This window comes from Aethalodelphis obliquidens, unplaced genomic scaffold (assembly GCF_003676395.1).
Source record: "Aethalodelphis obliquidens isolate GAN/ISIS:26980383/991018 unplaced genomic scaffold, ASM367639v1 scaffold18, whole genome shotgun sequence".
Taxonomy (NCBI): domain Eukaryota; kingdom Metazoa; phylum Chordata; class Mammalia; order Artiodactyla; family Delphinidae; genus Aethalodelphis; species Aethalodelphis obliquidens.
The window spans coordinates 3,033,873-3,053,312 of NW_020837962.1; the positions used below are offsets into that span (position 1 = coordinate 3,033,873).

Below are 19,440 nucleotides of genomic sequence, written 5' to 3' on the forward strand. Positions count from 1 at the left end.
ACCTACCCTGCCTGATTTTTTTCCATAACAGTTAGTACCATCTAACATCCTACATTTTTTTTACTTATTAAGCATACTTTTTTAAAGATTAATTAATTAATTTTGGGGGAGCTGCATTGGGTCTTTATTGCTGCACGTGGGCTTTCTGGTTGCAGTGAGCGGGGCCGGGGGCTACTCTTCGTTGCGGTGCGCGGGCTTCTCATTGCAGTTGCTTCTTCTGTTGCGAAGCATGGGCTTCAGTAGTTGTGGCATGCGGGCTCTAGAGTGCAGGTGCACGGGCTTAGTTGCTCCACGGCATGTGGGATCTTCCCAGACCCCTGCATTGGTAGGCGGATTCTTAATCACTGTGCCACCAGGGAAGTCCCTATTAACTGCACTGATAGTCTCTCTCTCTCTCCACTGCTGTGTAAGTTCCAAGAGGGCAAGAATTTTTCTTTGTTCTGTTTTCATCTCTGTTTTTGGGCCTAGCATAGTGCTGGGTCCAGAGTAGTCGTTTAGTAAATTTTTATTAAGCTGATGGGGGAGTATTAAATCTAAGTCACTCCTCCATTTTCTTTGTATGTAGTCTTCTCTCTGGGTATTTACTTTGATTCTTTTAAACACTGGAAGTTTCTAGACCACAAGAGCCAGAATCCAAAGGTATTTAAGGCTTCCCCTCATCTGTGGACAGTGCTAAGCAATATTGGGATATGTAGCCCACTGACTGGGAAGATGGTTCTCTGAAGGTCAAAGCCACCCTGGACGTAGGGGCCCCCTCCCAGCCCCCACTCTCCCATGCCTACCTCAGTGCCACAAAGTCAGAACACAGAGGTCTTCAGTCAGGCACCAAGGGCCCAGGGGCTCTTGTTTCGAAGCTGGGAAGTGGTCTGCTGTACTTATACCTCCCCCTAGGGCTGAAACGGTGGCCCATAATGTTATCCAGGCCTACCTCTCTTCCACCATTTGGTTTAATCCAAGTATAACTTTCTCTCCTCACTGGGGCCCTGAGGGGGCAGGCCCTGTTTAAACTCTTATAGAAACACTTCATCAGCCTGTGGATGGAGACTTCTCATAACACCTTTGCAAACACGCCATATTCTCTTCCCTCATTTTATTTTATTTATATAACTAACGTTTATACAGCTCGCTAGGTGCCAGGCATTGTTCTAAGTGCTTTGCAAGGATGAACGCACTTCGTCTTCATAACAGTCCTATAAAGCAGGCAGTATAATTAGACATACCACTACACTGCGTGTAATTTATCTTTGGGGAAGGGGCACCTGGATCTCGGTGCAAATTGCTTTATGGTCATAGGCTACTCATCCCCTCTCTTTTCCCAAGAGATGAAAAGGGAAAAATAATCATCGTTCCATGGAGTGCATCAGAGAAGCAGATTTTCAGGCCCATGAAAAGGAGTTGTACCCAGGGTCTCCTGGACATCTGTATACCTGTGATGGCAGTGACTCTAGTCTTCAGACATTCAGAAGACCCCACTTCTCTGCCCGTTGGCAGGGCTCACCCCACATCCTGCATTTCCCTGCCTTGACTGCTCTCTGAAGTCTGGTGCTGGGTGCGGGTGAGTGGTTGAGCACAGAAGACAGAGGAGCCCTTTCATCTCAGGCCCTGGCTGATCTCTGTCTGCCCAGAGGCTCATGTGCTTTGTGGTCTTCACGGGGTGCCCACTGTGATCTGTGACCCTCTGTGTTCAGCTTCCACCGCTTTCCTCATCTGCTCTGATGAGGGGTCATGGGGACCCTACAGACACTTCGGCGAGTTGAACTACCTTGTGGAGCCAGACATTTACATGCCTTCAGGGACAGGAAAGTGATTTTTTTAATTATAAAAATTATTGTGTAGTGGTTTATATAGGTTATAGACTTGCTATTTTATAGAAAACAAAAATAGAGTTATAATAGAAAGTTTTGCTTTTACTGATTTAGTTTTTCACCTTTGTCAGTGTTATATATGCACACAGGTTAATGAGTCAGATCGTACACAGGATGTAGTGAGAAGCATAGCTTACGACTTCTCACCTGCCCATCGGTCACTTCCCAGAGGCCACCACTATCAATGATTTTAGCTAATTTTGTTTACAATCACATACATAATTCTAAATAACATGTTTATGCTGCTATTTCTGGATCTCCTTATTGTTGCTTATTGAATTTGCATCTTCGCTAAATCCTAATTTTGGTTATATTGGTATTTAGTGTTTCTAATAGTTCATCTATATATACAGTATTTTAAACACTACTCACAGCTGAGCCATTTAATAAGCCATGATTATTTCTCCTGCAGATTTTATTTGCATTTTTAAAATAAAATTTCTTAGTTTTTTAAATGGACTGGATCAACCTCAATCTCTCCTTCAAAAGGTTTAAGTGCACATACCTTTGGAAGATATGTCAATACATTAAAAAAATATTAGGCATTCTATCAGTTTCAGCTTCTTGAAGAAATTTCTCCTAAAGCCCTCTGTTTCCTCACCGGTTATTCTCTAACAGCTGTCATCTTAGGATTTCCATTCCTATTCGAGGGACTGACTACCTCTCTCTCATGTTGGATCCTCTTTTCTTTCCTTTGTAGATGGATTATATCCTCTTGCAGCTTCTGGAGAAGAAATTATATCTGAAAATATCTTCAATCTACCCTCACATTAAATTGGTAGTTTGGTAGTTAGGCTGGGTATAGAATGTTAGGTAAGGAGTCATCGTTCTCTCATAATTTCCAAAGCTTTGCTTCCTTGCCTTTGCTCGCTCAGTATGGATATTAAGATGTTTGATTCTGTTCTGATTCTTGATCCTTTATGTGGCATTGGCAACATGTAGGATCTTCTCTTTGTATCCAGGATTCTAAAATAATGCTGTGATGTACCTTGTGTGAATCTGCTTAATCTGTTTAAAGTCATGCCTTTGGTTCTGAAATCTTTTTGAATTATTTCATTGATGATTTTCCCTGTGTGATTTTTTTCTATGGTCTCTGGTACTTGAATTCTTCGGATGCTGCACTTCCTATACTTGTCCTCAAATATTATTTCCTGTTTTTCCATTTCCTTGCATATTGTACTTTCTGAGATATTTCCTCAACTTTATCTTTTAAGCTTTCTACTGAGATTTTCATTTCTGCTACCATAGTTTTTATTTCCAAGAGCTTTTTTGGTCATTAAATGCCTTTTAAAAATAGCATCCTATGGGGCTTCCCTGGTGGCGCAGTGGTTGAGAGTCTGCCTGCTGATGCAGGGGACAGGGGTTCGTGCCCCGGTCCAGGAAGATCCCACGTGCCGCGGAGCGGCTTGGCCTGTGAGCCATGGCCGCTGGGCCTGCGCGTCCGGAGCCTGTGCTCCGCGAGGGGAGAGGCCCCAACAGTGAGAGGCCCGCGTACAGCAAAAAAAAAAAAAAAAAAAAAAAAAAAAAGCATCCTACCATTGTTTAGTGGAGGCAATATCTTCTTTTCCCTCTCTGAGAATATTAATGATAGTTTTATTTTTTCTCCAAATAGTCTGTTTCCTCCCATTTTGGTTGGTTGTTGTACACTTTCCTTAGGTGTCTTGTTGACCTGGCTGCCTGCTAGTTTAAGGGTGTAGCACACACACAAAACCAGTGCAGCACTAGAAAGCTGATTGGACCCTTTTTGTAGGAGGGCTTGTATTCTATGATCTTCACCATAGTGAAGGCTCCCCCTGTCCCCAGTATCGGTGTCTGTAGGTCTTTCTTTTTTGGCTCTTTTACTCCCATTTCCAAGGATACCTGTCACCGCAAATTCGTGGGCCTGCGAGGTTTCTGTAATGTAAAGCAGAGTTCGTTTGTTTTTCTTTGTTTTGTTTTTATAATTACCTTGTGTCCTCCTCATCAGTGCACCAAGGTATTAGGGGCTGATTAACTTTATTGCCTTTTTTTCTTTTAATTTATTATTTTTTTGGCTGCATTGGGTCTTCATTGCTGCATGCGGGCTTTTTCTGGTTGCAGCGAGCGGGGGGTTACTCTTCGTTGCGGTGCGCGGGCTTCTCGTTGCAGTGGCTTCTCTTGTTTTGGAGCATGGGCTCTAGGCGTGTGGGCTTCAGTAGTTGCAGCACGCAGGCTCAATAGTTGTGGCTCGCGGGCCCTAGAGCGTGTGAGCTTCAGTAGTTGTGGTGTGTAGGCTCAGTAGTTGAGGCGTGTGGGCTCTAGGGCGCACGGGCTTCAGTAGTTGTGGCTTGCAGGCTCTAGAATGCAGGCTCAGTAGTTGTGGCACATGGGCTTAGTTGCTTGGCGGCATGTGGGATCTTCCTGGACCAGGGTTTGAACCCGTGTCCCCTGCATTGGCAGGCGGATTCTTAACCACTGTGCCACCAGGGACATCCCAAAGCAAAGTTTTTTCTTTTCATTCACTTTCTTTACTTTTTTAAAAAAATTGAGATTTAGTATAAATAAAGTGAAATGCAATCAATGCGAAGTGAAGAGCTTGAAAATGTGAGTCCACCCTTAGCCACCACTCAGAGATGGAGAACATTTGCCACACGCCAGAATCCTCCCTCGTGTCTCTTCTCTATCAGTAACCTTTCTGTCACTATCAGTTGGTTTTGCCTGTTCTTGAACTTAATAAAAACAGAACCATACAGTATGTACTCTTCTGGCTTCTACTGTACATAATGTCGAAGATTCATCCATGTTATTGCATGTAGCAGCAATTAGTTCTTTGGTATTGCTATATAGTATCCATCTAGTTATTATATAGCTTATTTACTCATTCCACTGTTGATACGGTTATCTGGGTCATTTCTCTTTTGGGACTCCTATGAATAAAGCTGCCATAAACATTCTTGTTCATGTCTTTTAATAGACCTGTGCACTCATTTTCTTTGAGTGTATTCATGGGCGTGGAATTGCTGGGCCATCAGGAAGATGTAGGTTTAGCTTTGGTAAATACCACCAAAGTGTTTTCCAAAGTGGTTGTACCAAGCCATTTGCTTCTTGACTTTTCCCACTGCCAGATGAATATTTAACTTTATAAATCGGCTAAGCCCATTACCACTTGTCCATCTGCTTTCCAAATATCTGTGGCTGTTTTCTCTTCCCTTGTTATCTCTGTCCTGGGAAATTTACTGTCTTTGCAGTAGGATTTGTGGAAGGAATAGAGCTAAGTGTGTGTTTTCAATCCATCATCTTTAACTGGAAGCCTCTGTTGTGATTTTTTTTTTTAATTTTTAAAAATTTATTTTATTTATTTTTGGCTGCGTTGGGTCTTCGTTACTGCGCATGGGCTTTGTCTAGTTGCGGCGAGCAGGCGTTACTCTTCCTTGTGGTACGCGGGCTTCTCATTGCGGTGGCTTCTCTTGTTGCAGAGCACGGGCTCTAGGCACGTGGGCTTCAGCAGTTGTGGCTCGTGGGCTCTAGAGCTTAGGCTCAGTAGTTTTGGTGCACGGGCTTATCTGCTCCTCGGCGTGTGGGATCTTCCCGGACCAGGGATCGAACCCATGTCCCCTGCATTGGCAGGCAGATTCTTAACCACTGTGCCACGAGGGAAGCCCCTTTGTTGTGATTTTAAGATGGCTTTTAGCTCTCTCAGTCTCACCAAACATAATTATCCCTGTGTTTTTTCTGAGTCATTTCTGCTTAATGGTTTTATAAAAACGTGGTTTTGTGACTCTCAGCCTTTCACAGCTACTGTAGACATTATTTTCTGCGTTCTGCATTGTGAACACAGTAATAAGATCATTATGATTCCATGTCTTTATCATATATAGTGATTAATAACGAACACAAACTGAAGGTATAGTCTGTTAGGATTCTTTCCCTTAAATTTTTTTCTTCAGTTTGTAAAACTCTGAGTATACTATTGTATTTAGGATTTTTAAGCTGATCAGATAATGTCCAAGTCCAGGCAAATCCGAATACTATAACATTCAACCTTGTAATATCCCAATATTTAATCTCGTAATATCCCAACGTTTAACCTGTAGCATCCCAGAATTTAACCTTGTAGCATCCTAACATTTAACCTTGCAGTATCCCAGTATTTAACCTTGCAATAACCCAACATTTAACCTTGTAACATCCCAACATTTAACTTTGTGGTATCCGAACATTAACCTTGTAGTATCACAGCATTTAACCTTGCAGCATCCCAACATTTAACCTTGCAGCATCCCAACATTTAACCTTGTAGCATCCCAACATTTAATCTTGTAATATCCCAAGCGTGTATCCCAGGTGTTCCCATTGCCCTTGAAACTTCTTCACCATTTTGGTTTGTACATCAGGACCAGGAGGCACAGTGGAACTCCTAGAGCCGTGAATTGGGAGTCAGATCATGTTTTCCCAAAGAACCAGTGGTGTATGTTGACCCCCACTGACCCTCTGGGCCCCCTGTGGGGCCTCCTTCCTATGCAGAGATGGCAACTGGCAGGGCAGGATGGCAGCAAGGAGTCCCAGACATCTTTGCTGACAGTGGTGGTGACCATGAGGCAGACAAGGTGACAGGCACCCTCAGTGCCTGAGGTGCTCCCAAGCTCCCAGACTCTGGATGTCCCCGTCCATTTACCACTCAGGCTCTTCCTCAGGAGAGCTAACCCTTTGTCCTGTGCTTAAATTCCTCTTTATCCATCCCTCCTGCATCACAGAACTGGCACGACCATGTTTCTTATCCTCTGGTTACAGTTCACTTCATCTGATATGGTTTTACTCATTAGAATAGTATTAGCATGAGGAGGGACCCCAGTCAGCTGGTCAACCAGATGTGTCGCGTGTTGTGGTAAAGTAACAGGCTCGTCAGGGTGCAGTCATGCAGGTGCTAATTAGCACATGGTTAGAATTCCATGAATGAGAGCTGATATTATGTTTGTTATTGCTTCTTATAGAGTGAGCTTTTGAGTAACCAGGAGAGTTATATGCTTCACTTGGTCAAACTCAAGTAGTGACCTTGGCTTACCTGACTCTTTCTTCAGAGTCTCAAGAATATAATCAGCCTGCAGACGCTTTATCTTTATCTTCCCTGCTTCATCATATATCAGAGATATGTTATCCAAAACCACTAATTTCATACAGCTTACTTCTAATGTAACAAATAATATTTCGAAGTATAAATAACCACGATTATACCTTTATCGACCCTCTAATCAGATGCATTTAATATACTTATTACCTTACATAATACATTTCTCTCGTCTAGTATATTAAATTCCCTTATGATCATTGTTACCTATGGGTATAAATAGTGGTTAGTTTCCTATGCTAGCTGGTAAGAGAATTTTGAAGGGAAGAAAAGACACAGAATCTGGCAACAAAAACAGAAATCTCAAATGTTTTACTAGAAAGTAAACAGAGTGGCTAGGGAGAAAAGCTTGACTATAACTCTTATGTAGTTGAATTAATACATTCATCCGTGTTGTGATGAAAAAAACTAGGTTTTTGTGATTTGGCCTGAGATCTAATCACCAATTACAGTGTTATTTCTGTGACAAACCCTAGTTACATTTCAAACAGCCAGTTTATGAACGAACTTCTGCATACCATACATTTTTCTTTAATATTTATTTTGTTTATTTTATTTATTTATTTGGTTGCTCCCAGTCTTAGTTGTGGCTGGCGGGCTCCTTAGTTGTGGCACGCGAACTCTTAGTTGTGGCATGCCTGTGGGATCTAGTTCCCGGACCAGGGATCGAACCTGGGCCCCTGCATTGGGACTGCAGAGTCTTAACCACCACGCCACCAGGGAAGTCCCCAAAGTACATTTAAAAAATATATATTTATTTAATTTATTTATTTGGTTGTGCTGGGTCTTAGTTGTGGCAGGCAGCCTCCTTAGTTGCGGCATGTGGGCTCTTTAGTTGTGGCATGCAAACTCTTAGTTGCGGTGTGCATGTGGGATCTAGTTCCCTGACCAGGGAACAAACCTGGGCCCCCTGCATTGGGAGTGCAGAGTCTTAACCACTGTGCCACCAGGGAAGTCCCCCCACAGTACATTTTTAAAATGAAGACCACTCTAAGAGGTTAAAAAAAGTTTTATAGGGCTTCCCTGGTGGCGCAGTGGTTGAGAGTCCACCTGCTGATGCAGGGGACACGGGTTCGTGCCCCGGTCCGGGAGGATCCCACATGCCGCGGAGCGGCTGGGCCCGTGAGCCATGGCCGCCGAGCCTGTGCGTCTGGAGCCTGTGCTCCGCAACGGGAGAGGCCACAGCAGTGAGAGGCCTGCATACCGCAAAAAAAAAAAAAAGTTTTATAATTCTAGTGTCTTCCCCTTTTCTTTTAATACTGCTGGATGCTACAAAGGGGATAATTTATAAACTTTGCAAGTTAGTAAATCCGTACTATAATGTTCGTAAGTGCAGAATTATGATGACTTCAGAAACTGTAGAGCCTCATCTTTATTTGGAGAAATGACATTACTCCATCAGAATGGAATGCTTAAAAAGATTGGTTTTGATACCCAGAATCTCCCCTACAATTCCAGCGACCTCCCTTTGGCAGATTTGATGCTTTGGTCAAAGGATTTGCTACTCTATATTCCCTATTACCGTGACCTGCAGTGCCTGTCTGAATGATTAAACAGATTAAATGGATATATTTCAAGAATGTCTAGAATCCCCCTATATTTGGCACACATTTGGATGTACTAACCATACCTCATAAACCCAGGGGTCAAGTTGTTTATGGCTGGAAGCCTGAAGGCTATTTGTTCTTTGTTGTTACTGAATCGATGGTTCCTTGATCGGTGCTACGAGGATGGTCCTCAGCACCAAGTGGAAGCAGTGTCCTCCTCCTGATGGCTCCAGCATAGCCTCGTGTACACACGCTGAGCTTCCTGAGGAAAGGGACTGTGTCCATCTCATTCCTCACACTATCCAGGCCACCTAGCTGTGTACACATTATGTCATCGGTTTTTTTGTGTGCGTTTTTTGGCCACACTGCTCGTCATACAGGATCTTGTTCCCCAACCAGGGATCGCACCCGTGCCCCTTGCAGTGGAAGTGCGAAGTCTTAACCACTGGATTGCCAAGGAAGTCCCATGTCTTTGTTTTTTGTTTTTTTCCATTCATTGAAAGTAGATACAGCAAGTTTCCTATTGCTACTTTATACGTGGAGAAATGAGGGCAGCACACAGTTAAGTAAGAAGTGGTGTCATGGTGACAGGACTGTTGTCATGATGAAATATTATGTGTGAAGTGCTTTCCTTGGTGCCCTGGAAGATAGAAACCCTCACTGATGATAGCACGGAACATGTTTATGATTGATTGTTGCCAAAAGAGCACAGCCAGTTGGTCACAGAGTGAGATTTAGAACCGAGTCTCCCCACTCCCTGAGTCCCCAGCAGTGAGCCCCACTGATGGTCCCATTCCCAGGCCAGTCCTCCATGGCTGAGCCCTGGGCTCCACGTAGCTCAGCTCTGAGTCCTCACGCCCCGTCCCCTCCCCCTGTGACTGCAGTAAGCCTTGGTTTGCTTGCCTGTAAACAGTGGTAACAGAACAATGGGATGGATGCTATGTGAACCCCAGATAGTGTGATACCAAAAAAAAAAAAAAAGCCTCTCTTTATGCTTTAGCTTTGAAGTAATACAGATCCCTTCAGATCAAACCTTTGTCAAGAACCGTGCCATTTTAGAGCTGGTGAAGCTATTGATGAGTACAGTAAGTCCCCTGCATACGAACGAGTTCCATTCCAAGAGCGCGTCCGTTAAGTCCAGTTTGTTCGTGAGTCCAACAAAGTGAGCCTAACACAGTCGGCTATATAGTGCTGTACTGTAATAAGTTTATAAAACTTTTCACCCAAATACATGAAAAACAAACAAAAAATAAAGGCATTTTAAATTTTATAGTATAGCACCTTGAAAAGTACAGTAGTACAGTAGTACAGCTGGCACACAGGGGCTGGCATCGAGTGAACAGGCAAGAAGAGCCACTGACTGGAGGAGGGAGAGGAGGTGGGGGGTGGTAGAGCTGAAGGATGGTCAGCAGTAGGAGATGAGGGCGAGCTGCAGTTCCACTCACGCCTGACGTGGATGGCACAGGTCTGGTCCCTTGGTGGATTCAGTTCTATTGACTCTCTTGAAGAAACGATCCAGTGACGTCTGGGTCGTAGCTCTTTTTTTCTCGTCACAGATGACACGGTAGCACTGGATTGCATTCTGAACGGCTGCTGCCACCTTCATGTACTGTTCTGTGTTGGGGTCCTGTGCCTCAAAAACTAACAGTGCCTCCTCAGATAAAGAAAGTCCCCTTGCCATTTCCTGCGTCGTGAATCTCTTCAGTGCTGCAGTTACTTCCTTTTCCTCTTGTCACTCCACTCCCTCAATTAATTTCACTTTTGTTTCCATCGTTATTGCTTGGCACTTCTTAGCAGTACCAGCTACATCACGACTGCTTTTACGCTTGCTTCTGGACATCTTGGACTTGAAATAAAGATACTGTACTACTATACTCTATACACTGCTAGACAGTAAAGTACACAAAAGCACAACCACTCGTAGAGGATACACGCTCGTGACAATGTGCGCCAGACACGTGAGCTAACTTATGTGATTGGACATGCGAACACATGTTAGCATGTTTGAAAGTTCACAACTTGAAGGTTCATATGTGGGGGACTTACTGTAAGTACAAAACTCTTGGTTGCTTTTGCAAAGTGGCAGGGACACTTCAGCTGGTAAGAAGTACCATTCTGTTTCAGGCATAGTCTGGAAATATGCAAGTTGTGAATTGGGCAAGGTTTTCAGAAGATGTCTCTTGCGTAAGGTGCCACAAGGCCATCCATTGGGCCACCAAAGGGACAATGTGAGGATCAGATGGGATAAAGTAGAAGAAGATGAGATTAAGTTTATGAAACTTTGAACAGTTTGTGATCGCGAGAGGTGAATGATTCAACACGCTGGTGGCCTGGCTGAAAAAAAAAAAACTCATGCCGATGGCTGTGTGAGAACAGCTTGTCCAGGGGTGCTCGTGGCAGATGGGCCAGTCAGGAGGGTATTGCGGTCCTCTGGGCGGTGAGCTATAACCAGGGGAGAGGAAACATGGTCTTGCCGGTTCTAGGATGCGGAAAGGATGGGTAGAGAGGAATTTAAGTAGAGGAGAAAGGGTTAGCTTTCCTGGACAGGGGTTAGGATTTCAGTGTATGAATTTTGGGGGTGTGGGAGCAATTCAGTCCATAGGAGGCAGATGCTGCTACCTGTTTACAGCTTCGCAGATTGCAAGAAGCCATACGTCATGCCTTCAGTTGCCTAAAAATTGGCCACAACTCTGTTAGGAAAAGAGACTTTAGAAGACCAGAGAAACAGTGTGTGTGTGTAGAAGTTGGTTTGCAACTGGGTGGAGAAGCTGCTGGACTTCTGTTCTTGTCAGAAGGCCTGGACTGAGGAGCAAGGGTTCTAAGGCTGCCCCGCCGATAACCTGCTGCTGAAATTAGGAAGAGGAGGGATGAGAAATGGGTGTTCCATGCATATCCCAGTATCTTCCTATTAATATCTTTTTTTTTAAAGATTTTTTGATGTCCACCATTTCTTTCTTAAGTCTTTACTGAATTTGTTACAATATTCCTTTTGTTTTATGTTTTGATTCTTCGGCCCTGAGGCATGTGGGATCTTAGCTCCCCCACCAGGGATCGAAGCCGCACCCCCTGCGTTGGAAGGCTAAGTCTTAACCACTGGACCTCTAGGGAAGTCCCTCCTATTAATTTCTGTATTCAGTCAAATTAGACCAAATCCATCCACATATCTACCAAGCATCTTCACTGTGCAAAGAACATGCTGCTGGAGACCACCCATCACTTAACAGCCCAGCCTGAGGGTGCCGTGGGGAAGCCAGGGTCTGTGTGAGGTCCCAGGTGGGAGGGTACACCTAGGAGCTGGGGCAGGCAGGAGGCTCTGTGGGTGTGAAAGGATTTGACAGAGTGCAGCAGCAGCGGTCTCTCTGCCAGGAAATCCTTCCCCATCACAGGCTGAGTCACCTGCCTCCCCTGCGCCGGCCTCAGCTGGAGAAGTCGTTTGGTTTGCAAGTAACTGCTCAGCATGGACTTACTCGAGGGCCGCCTTGATTTTGTTGTTCTTTTCGCTGCTGCGGGTATTGAACTGGGAAGTCCACTCTAGATCCCCCTGAATGAGTAGCCCATTACCTCACCTGACTGTTTCTCTACTCTTCCACTATTTCATTTAACTCTTCCTGCCAGTGGTTGAGTGTGTTATCATCAGTTCTCGTTTGAGTTCTTGTGCCGTCAGGGACTGGGGAATATAGAGGTCTTATTTTCATTTACTAAGCAGCATCCTTTCCTGTCGCTTTGCTGCAGAGAACGTTGGTTTCCTTGTTTGTGTTTAAAAAAGGAAGAAAATCTTCTTACTAAAACAGTGAATAGATTAATAACCCTGTTGAAATCATTTCGCAGTATCTCTTCTTCAGACGACCTCCACAGAGGAGAGAAAATGCTGTGAAGGTCTCAGAGGTGGATGGTTCTTATAAGTAATCTGCTGGTGGGATTTTGCATCACTGTGTGTTGCTGGCTGGGGTGGGTGGTTCAAGGGAAATGGAAGCACGTGAGTTCAATGCTTGTTTCTTGTTCTATCTTTTCTGTAACCAGGCTATATTGTCCGGTGCTTTGCAGCAGCTTCTGTTTTCCTTTACCCCCAAAGGGGGAAACAAATGTGTATTATCATGATGTTTTGTGCTTGGCAGGTACGCACAAAAATTTCTGCAGTAGCTGCCTGCACTTCTGGTTGAGATATACTTTAAGTGACGCGTGGTGGTTATTTTCCCTTCAGGAGTTGGAGCCCTAGTCTGGGGGTGGAAAATGGCAATAACATGGACACCTCTGTTCTTGGAAATGAAGTAACCACTTGGGTTCTCAATAAACAATAAATTGCAGTGCGTTACAATCCTAAGAAAAGCTACATGGCCAAGAGTTCATCTCATCCTTCCAAGGGTTTTACCATTGCTTCTGAAATATTATGGCAATATTCCACGAATAGCCATCCCAGGTACATTCTGATATTTACTTTTAATGTGCCATGCCCGCAAGAGTTTAATTGTGGAATAAATGAACCGGGCGTGGGAGTTTTATCCTAGTAACAACATATAATTTTGTTTAATCATGTTGAGCTGTAAACTAAGCTTTGATAGACCTGTATAAAATGGAAAACCCAAGTTAATGTCAGAAGTTCCGAGAAGAAGAAGGTTCTTTAGCTGCAACACAAATCCCTGGGAGAGAACGCTGAGAACACAGACCCTGAACACCTCTTTGAGAAAGGCTTGCTAGCAGCTGAAGCCAAGCCACACACAGGGGTCTGATATCAGGGACAGTTAAGAAGAATCCGGAAGAGAATCCAATATTTGTTTTTTAAGGGCACAGGCTTCCTTCTCCACAGTGGAAAAAGCCACAGATGAGAAAAGCCTGGTCCCACACTGCTCTGAGCAGTCTCTCTGGGGTGCCATCCCCTGGGGAGAAAAATGATGCCAGGTACTCACCAAACCTACTGCACATCCCCTGAAGATGATGAGCCTTGCAAAGACGTCTGGGCTCGTCCAGCATCTATGTAAAGTCATCCAGTTTAGTTCAGTTCTAATGACTTTCTGATTAGAAACATAAACGTGTGTGTGTGCGTACACGCAGTGTGATGTATGTGTAATTAATATACATGCAGGCAGTTATATGTGTTTATTTTTTATTTATTTATTTTTTTGCGGTACGCGGGCCTCTCACTGTTGTGGCCTCTCCCATTGCGGAACACAGGCTCTGGACGCGCAGGCTCAGCGGCCATGGCTCACGGGCCCAGCCTCTGAGCGGCATGTGGGATCTTCCCGGACCGGGGCACGAACCCATGTCCCCTGCATCGGCAGGCGGACTCTCAACCACTGCGCCACGACGGAAGCCCCCCCCAAAAAAAGAAAAAAAAAATTCTGATATACACAAATGAGTGTGTTGAATGTAATGCAGGTGTTTTCATTAAACTTGGCTTTTTACCGTCTAGAATTTACTCCTTCACTTTGAAATTCTTACCTAAAAATTATTTATATCCCTGGAGAATGTTTTCATTCCTTTAGAAATGATTTTTTTTTTTTTTTTTTTGGCTGCACCTCACGGCTTGCAGGATCTTAGCTCCCTGACCAGGGATCGAACCCATGCCCCTGCAGTGGAAATGCGGAGTCCTAACCACTGGACCGCCAGGGAAGTCCCCAGAAATGATACACTGATTGCTCTGTGTACATGGTTGGGTTACTGATAAAGAGGGAAGAATTACTACATTCAGGTGTGGGGTGGAGGGAAGACAGATCACCTTTTCTATACCTGTTTGTACCAAATTCTGGAAATTATCTTGGTATGAATCCTTACCGCTGCCCTCTGAATTATGGGGTTATCATTCCCATTTCACACATACTGAGGCCAAGGCTCAGAGGACCCAGGTGACTCATTCAAGGCCACACAGCTTGTGAAGGGCAAGAGGCAAGGTCCAAACCCATGTGTCACAGACTCTCCCCATCCACACCTTGCCAGATGGGGGGTGGGTATAGAAAGTCTTGGAAAAGCTGCACAAGAGAGGCTTATCTTTGATTGAAGGGATCCAGGGAAGATGGGCTTCATGGTTTTTAACAGGTTATTGGGGATTATTTGTGATTTCTCCAAGAGCAGCATCCCTCTGAAGTTTGGAAACAAACATCCTGTTGGGTATAATTCACAGCTCTTCACTGTAGATTGCTTTGTAGACAGGGTCTCCTTTCCAAGGTTTGAATAAGTCTGTCTTTTTTTTTGCGGTACGCGGGCCTCTCACTGCTGTGGCCTCTCCCGTTGCGGAGCACAGGCTCCAGACGCGCAGGCTCAGCGGCCATGGCTCACGGGCCCAGCCGCTCCGCGGCCTGTGGGATCTTCCCGGACCGGGGCACGAACCTGTGTCCCCTGCATCGGCAGGCGGACTCTCAACCCCTGCGCCACCAGGGAAGCCCCTAAGTCTGTCTTTTGAGGTGCTCATTTTTAACTTTTCTGTGTATGGTCATTAGCTACTTGAACATTCTTTGTGTCTTCCTCAGTCAGTGTATGAAGCATTGTGATAAAACGTCTTTTGGAAATCAAGAATGGGAGACACTATGCACCCCAGTGTATTATAAAGTCCTTGTCCTGTGGATCAGGACTTCATAATACACTGTGACCAGGACACTGTAATGAGAGGCAGCACTCTGAACCGGAGCACCAAGTTCAGGTTCTCCAATGGGAAAAGAACAGACCAGTGGGGTCTTAGAGGGGTTTAGAGTCAACACAGATACCCACAGTCCAGGTTCAGCTAAGGAAGCAACATCAGTCAATGGCCTCTTCAAACCAGGAGCCCCAGGGCCAGCCCAGACCAGTGAGGAAGCAGATGCTGTCTGTAGGCAAATCCCCAGCGCCACCGAGGGAGAGGCTCCTGGTCCCCAGTGCTAGGCAGGACCTGCTTCTCCCCTCGCCTGAGCTCTTTCTGTGGGGCCCAGCCAGCCTTTCCCTAGTAGATTCCACTCACCCCCGAGACTGGGGTCTCCTGGAAATGCAGCCGCCTGATTGGCCTCCCCTCAATCTTCTTTAATCCTTAGGGTCCTGAGGCTAAGGATTTGTTTTTAATTCTTTTTTTAAAAATGAAAATAATACATAAGCTTTCTAAAATTTAATTCTTTTTAAAAATGAAACTGATACATAAGCTTGGAAAAAGTGAGGAAGAAAGGAAGGAACTTCACAAATATAGTATAAAAGGTTTTCAACCAAATGTGAAAGTCTCCTTCACTCCTCGCTTCTGTTTCCCAGATTTAACCAGAGTTGATAGTTTCCTTTGTATCTTTGGAGAAGTTCTATCTGTAATATATGAATATGTGTAAGCCTTTTTAAATTTATGTGTGATTTTTACTCCTCCATGTCTTACCTTTTTAATTTAGTATATATTACAGATCTTTCCAGAACATCCGTGCAGATCTACCTCTTTATTTTCTCTTCATTTATTTATTTTATTAATAATAATAAAAATAATAATAAAAATATTTCAGTGAGATATGGGTGTTCTGAACTCTTAAGTGTCTAACAACATAGCTAAAAGTAAGTGAACACCAGACTTGGCAGAATTACCAAGAGAAATCGATCGATCCATAATTAGGGTGATGACCTAACCAGGTCTTTCAGAAACTGATACAGATCAATAGGCCAAAAGCAAAGAATAATGACATAGGAGGTTTGAATCACCCCATTAACAAGTTTGATTGAGTGGAAATATGAGGGATTCTGTATTCAACAGAGTGCACATTCTGTACACACTCTCATGGGATGTTTAGAAAAGCAGGCATATACTTGCTGTAAAGGAAATCTCACTGCTAATCTTGTGGTTGTAATTTCTGAAGTGGCTTTGTCATTTCCCTCTCCTTCTTTCCTGAGTTAGTTCTACCACTTCCTATTTCACATCTGCCTATTTTCTGACCATCTAAACTGAATTCCTTTATTTCTGCTTTAGGTTCTTCCTTCTTAGCTGTAATTGCTTTGTAAAGACTTTGCTGCTTTCTTTTTAATTCATGATGGAAATGAAATGTGGGGTCTAATTTTCATCGGCTCATGGCAGCATTTTTCAGGTGAAATTTTATCATCCCTTGTGAAGGTGGGCTTCTCTCTTTCATCATTTTTCATATGCTGTCTTTGCAGGATGCTGAGCTTATTCCGCAGGACTATCAGGAATCATGTCCTTTCCCCGCTTTGCTTTTCTCAATCATGCTTAATAACATCTGATACAGATGGGTGTGCTTCTATAATTTACTTGACAGATTGTCTGACTCACTAGTTTGAAAGGAACGGTTTGCGTCTCTTTGACTCACAGCTGACCCTGGTAGCTAAATCAGTACCTTATACATAGTCAGTACTCGATAAATATTTGTTGAATAAATTAGCACCAAAAAAAAAACCAGATCTGGAATTAAATTGGTCATCTCAAAGCCCATTTATTAAGGTTTTAATACATTATTACAGGAAGCGTGGAAGCCAGGAATCTGAGGGAGGAGGGAACCCACTGTTTGTCCAAGTAATCATCTCCACACTGACTCCTGCGTGCCAGGGGGAATGTGCTTCATATTAAGGCATTGAGCCCCTGCTCTCTAACACACTGCTAGTAGAATATAAGATGCCTCTTCCGCTGTATGGGGAAGGTTTGGCAAGATACACATGCCAGTTGATGTAGCCGTTTGGACTCTAAGAATTTTTCCCATAAAAGTGGTCACACAGTCTGCACGGTCGTGTGTATGGTAAGAAAATCTTAAATAGCTGTCGTTTGAGGTTAGCGTTCAGAGCTGGGTCCATACACCTCAGGGGTGCATTTGATGACCCCTTGAAACAGGGCAGAAAAGTCACAACTATTTATATTTATTTTCTAAATAAAAGATAGAAATTCAGCTTCACTAATATTTACAATCAGAATGACTCTACACCATCGCTCAGTCAGCAGTTTGGGGTCAGATGGCCAGTTAGACACTGAATTCCCAGGGGAAGGAGGACAGAAGTTCCCACCTCACTTGTGGATTTGTTTTTAGCATACGACTGCTTTTTGCAGTTTCCATGTGTCCAGTTGAGTGGATTTCTAGATTATTCTCTAATCCGATATTATAAAGGCACAAACAGCCTCATCCGTTTCAGGACATGACCCTCACTCTTCCAGGGACATCCTGGCGGAAGGAGCAGACGGAGGACCTGCAGCGGGTGCTCAGAACCGTGGACAGCGAGATCCCACTGGTCCTTGTCAGCGGCAACCATGACGTGGGCAATGTCCCCACCCCCGAGACCATCGCGGAGTTCCAGCAGACTTGGGGAGATGACTATTTCAGCTTCTGGGTTGGGGGCGTCCTGTTCCTCGTCCTCAACTCCCAGTTCTTATACGATGCCTCCATGTGCCCTGCCTTGAAGCAGGCCCAGGACCAGTGGCTGGACCAGCAGCTGAGCATCGCAGGGCAGCGGAAGTGCCAGCACGCCATCGTCTTCCAGCACATCCCGCTGTTCCTGCAGAGCGTCGACGAGGACGACAGCTACTTCAACCTCACCAAGCTGGTGCGGAAGGAGGTGGCAGACAAGTTCTCCCGAGCAGGTAGGCCCGGGGCCCCAGGTGTCTGGGTGATCTGGAGAGGAGGTGTTCAGATCCTTCTGCTGCCCCTCTGCGGCCTGGCAAAGGGGAGAGAGGAGGGGGCTTTGGTCAGGACTGGATTCTCATCCCAGCTCTGGCACTCATGGCTGTGTGGCCTTAGATGAGCTGCCTTGCCCTCCGAGCCTCAGCTTCCTCGTCTGTAAAGTAGGAGTAGCAGAAGCAGCTCTCTCGTGGGGTGGCTGTGAGGATTCAGTGAGAAGGGGCCTGGACAGGATTAGAGTAGCCCCAAGCTGAGTACTGAAGTCACAGCTGCTCACAGCTGAGGATGGGGACCCTGCAGGTTGGGGGTTATTGGGGGGTGGGGGGGGCCGGGCGGGTCTGGTCTGAGTGTGGCTGTATGTGCCCCAGGCAAAGGAAGATGCCAGGAGTATCTTTTCTCATTTCTCTGGGAAGCAGGAACTTGCCCAAGGGCAGATGATATTTAAGAGCCAAACCCTACCAGTATTAGATGTAACCCGGGAAATCCTGGAATGTGGCTATAGGGCAGGTCCTGGAGCCTCATCAGTGTTCCTTTCGTGAGGTGGACTGAGTTCTCCTCCAAAAGTAAGAGGAGAAATCTGTTTAGTCTGATCTTAACCCTGCTGTGAATTTTAAGCTAATCACACATATGACACATACGTGAGCGCACACACACACACAGTGAGGACACTCCGTTTCTAGAGATCTCAGTTCCGCTGGCGCTGTGTGCACCGCCAGCCCACACACCTCATTCCTCCTCCTGGGAGCACCTGCAGCTTTCCTCTCACGAGAAATGGTGCGTTCTTGGCTGGTTCCCTGCGTTACCACTGCCTTGGCACGATTCCAGTTTTGACGGCTGCTGTGTCTCTTGTTTGGGTCCTAATGCCTCCTTTCAGATCTTTCCAGAGTGTACTTCATCGGGCCCCTCTAAAATATAAATGTGTTCTTTTATTTGTTAGGGGGTAGGGAGAGGGAGAGGGCCTGACCCAATAAGTAGCAAGCATTCATTAAAAAAAAATCCTGGCACTCTTTTCACCTTTGAGCATTCAATGTGTTCACATTTACTTGTGAAAAGTACAATAGGCCCTTCTGTATTTTCGAGACATTTTACAAAAAGCTTGCATAATTGGAGACGTTTTCCAACTGTTCCATGGAGATGAAGTTGGAAAACTTCTATCAAAGCCTTTGAAATTTTATGCCATGCTTGAGTTGGTGCAGAAAACCAACTTTTTTTGTTTTTGTTGACGAGGAAATGAAGTGTCAAGATGGCATCAGCACCACCACGGAGACTATTTTGTAACAGAGAATAATGCCGGAGAGAACACTTAGTGCCACTGAAATGATTCCTTTTATATCAAATGTTAAATGATGCAAGTGCCGTCCCCATGGCTGCCCTTTGCTGTCAGCCACATCCTTGAGTGG

The 19,440-nt window shown here is 44.8% G+C and overlaps 1 protein-coding gene across 5 annotated transcripts in view; it reads left to right on the top strand.

Moving 5' to 3' along the window:
* The window catches only part of CPPED1 (calcineurin like phosphoesterase domain containing 1), a 114,454-nt gene that overhangs the window by 57,148 nt on the left and 37,866 nt on the right, over nt 1-19,440 (top strand). For 3 of the 5 annotated variants that reach the window (XM_027117355.1, XM_027117357.1, XM_027117354.1), the window contains exon 3: nt 17,581-18,003. The exons of 1 other annotated variant lie outside the window; for it this stretch is intronic. In XM_027117355.1, coding sequence (XP_026973156.1) covers nt 17,581-18,003 — 423 coding nt within the window. Of the gene's footprint in view, nt 1-17,580; nt 18,004-19,267; nt 19,440 lie in introns of those variants that run through there. One more of the 5 variants, XM_027117356.1, reaches the window with a different exon arrangement.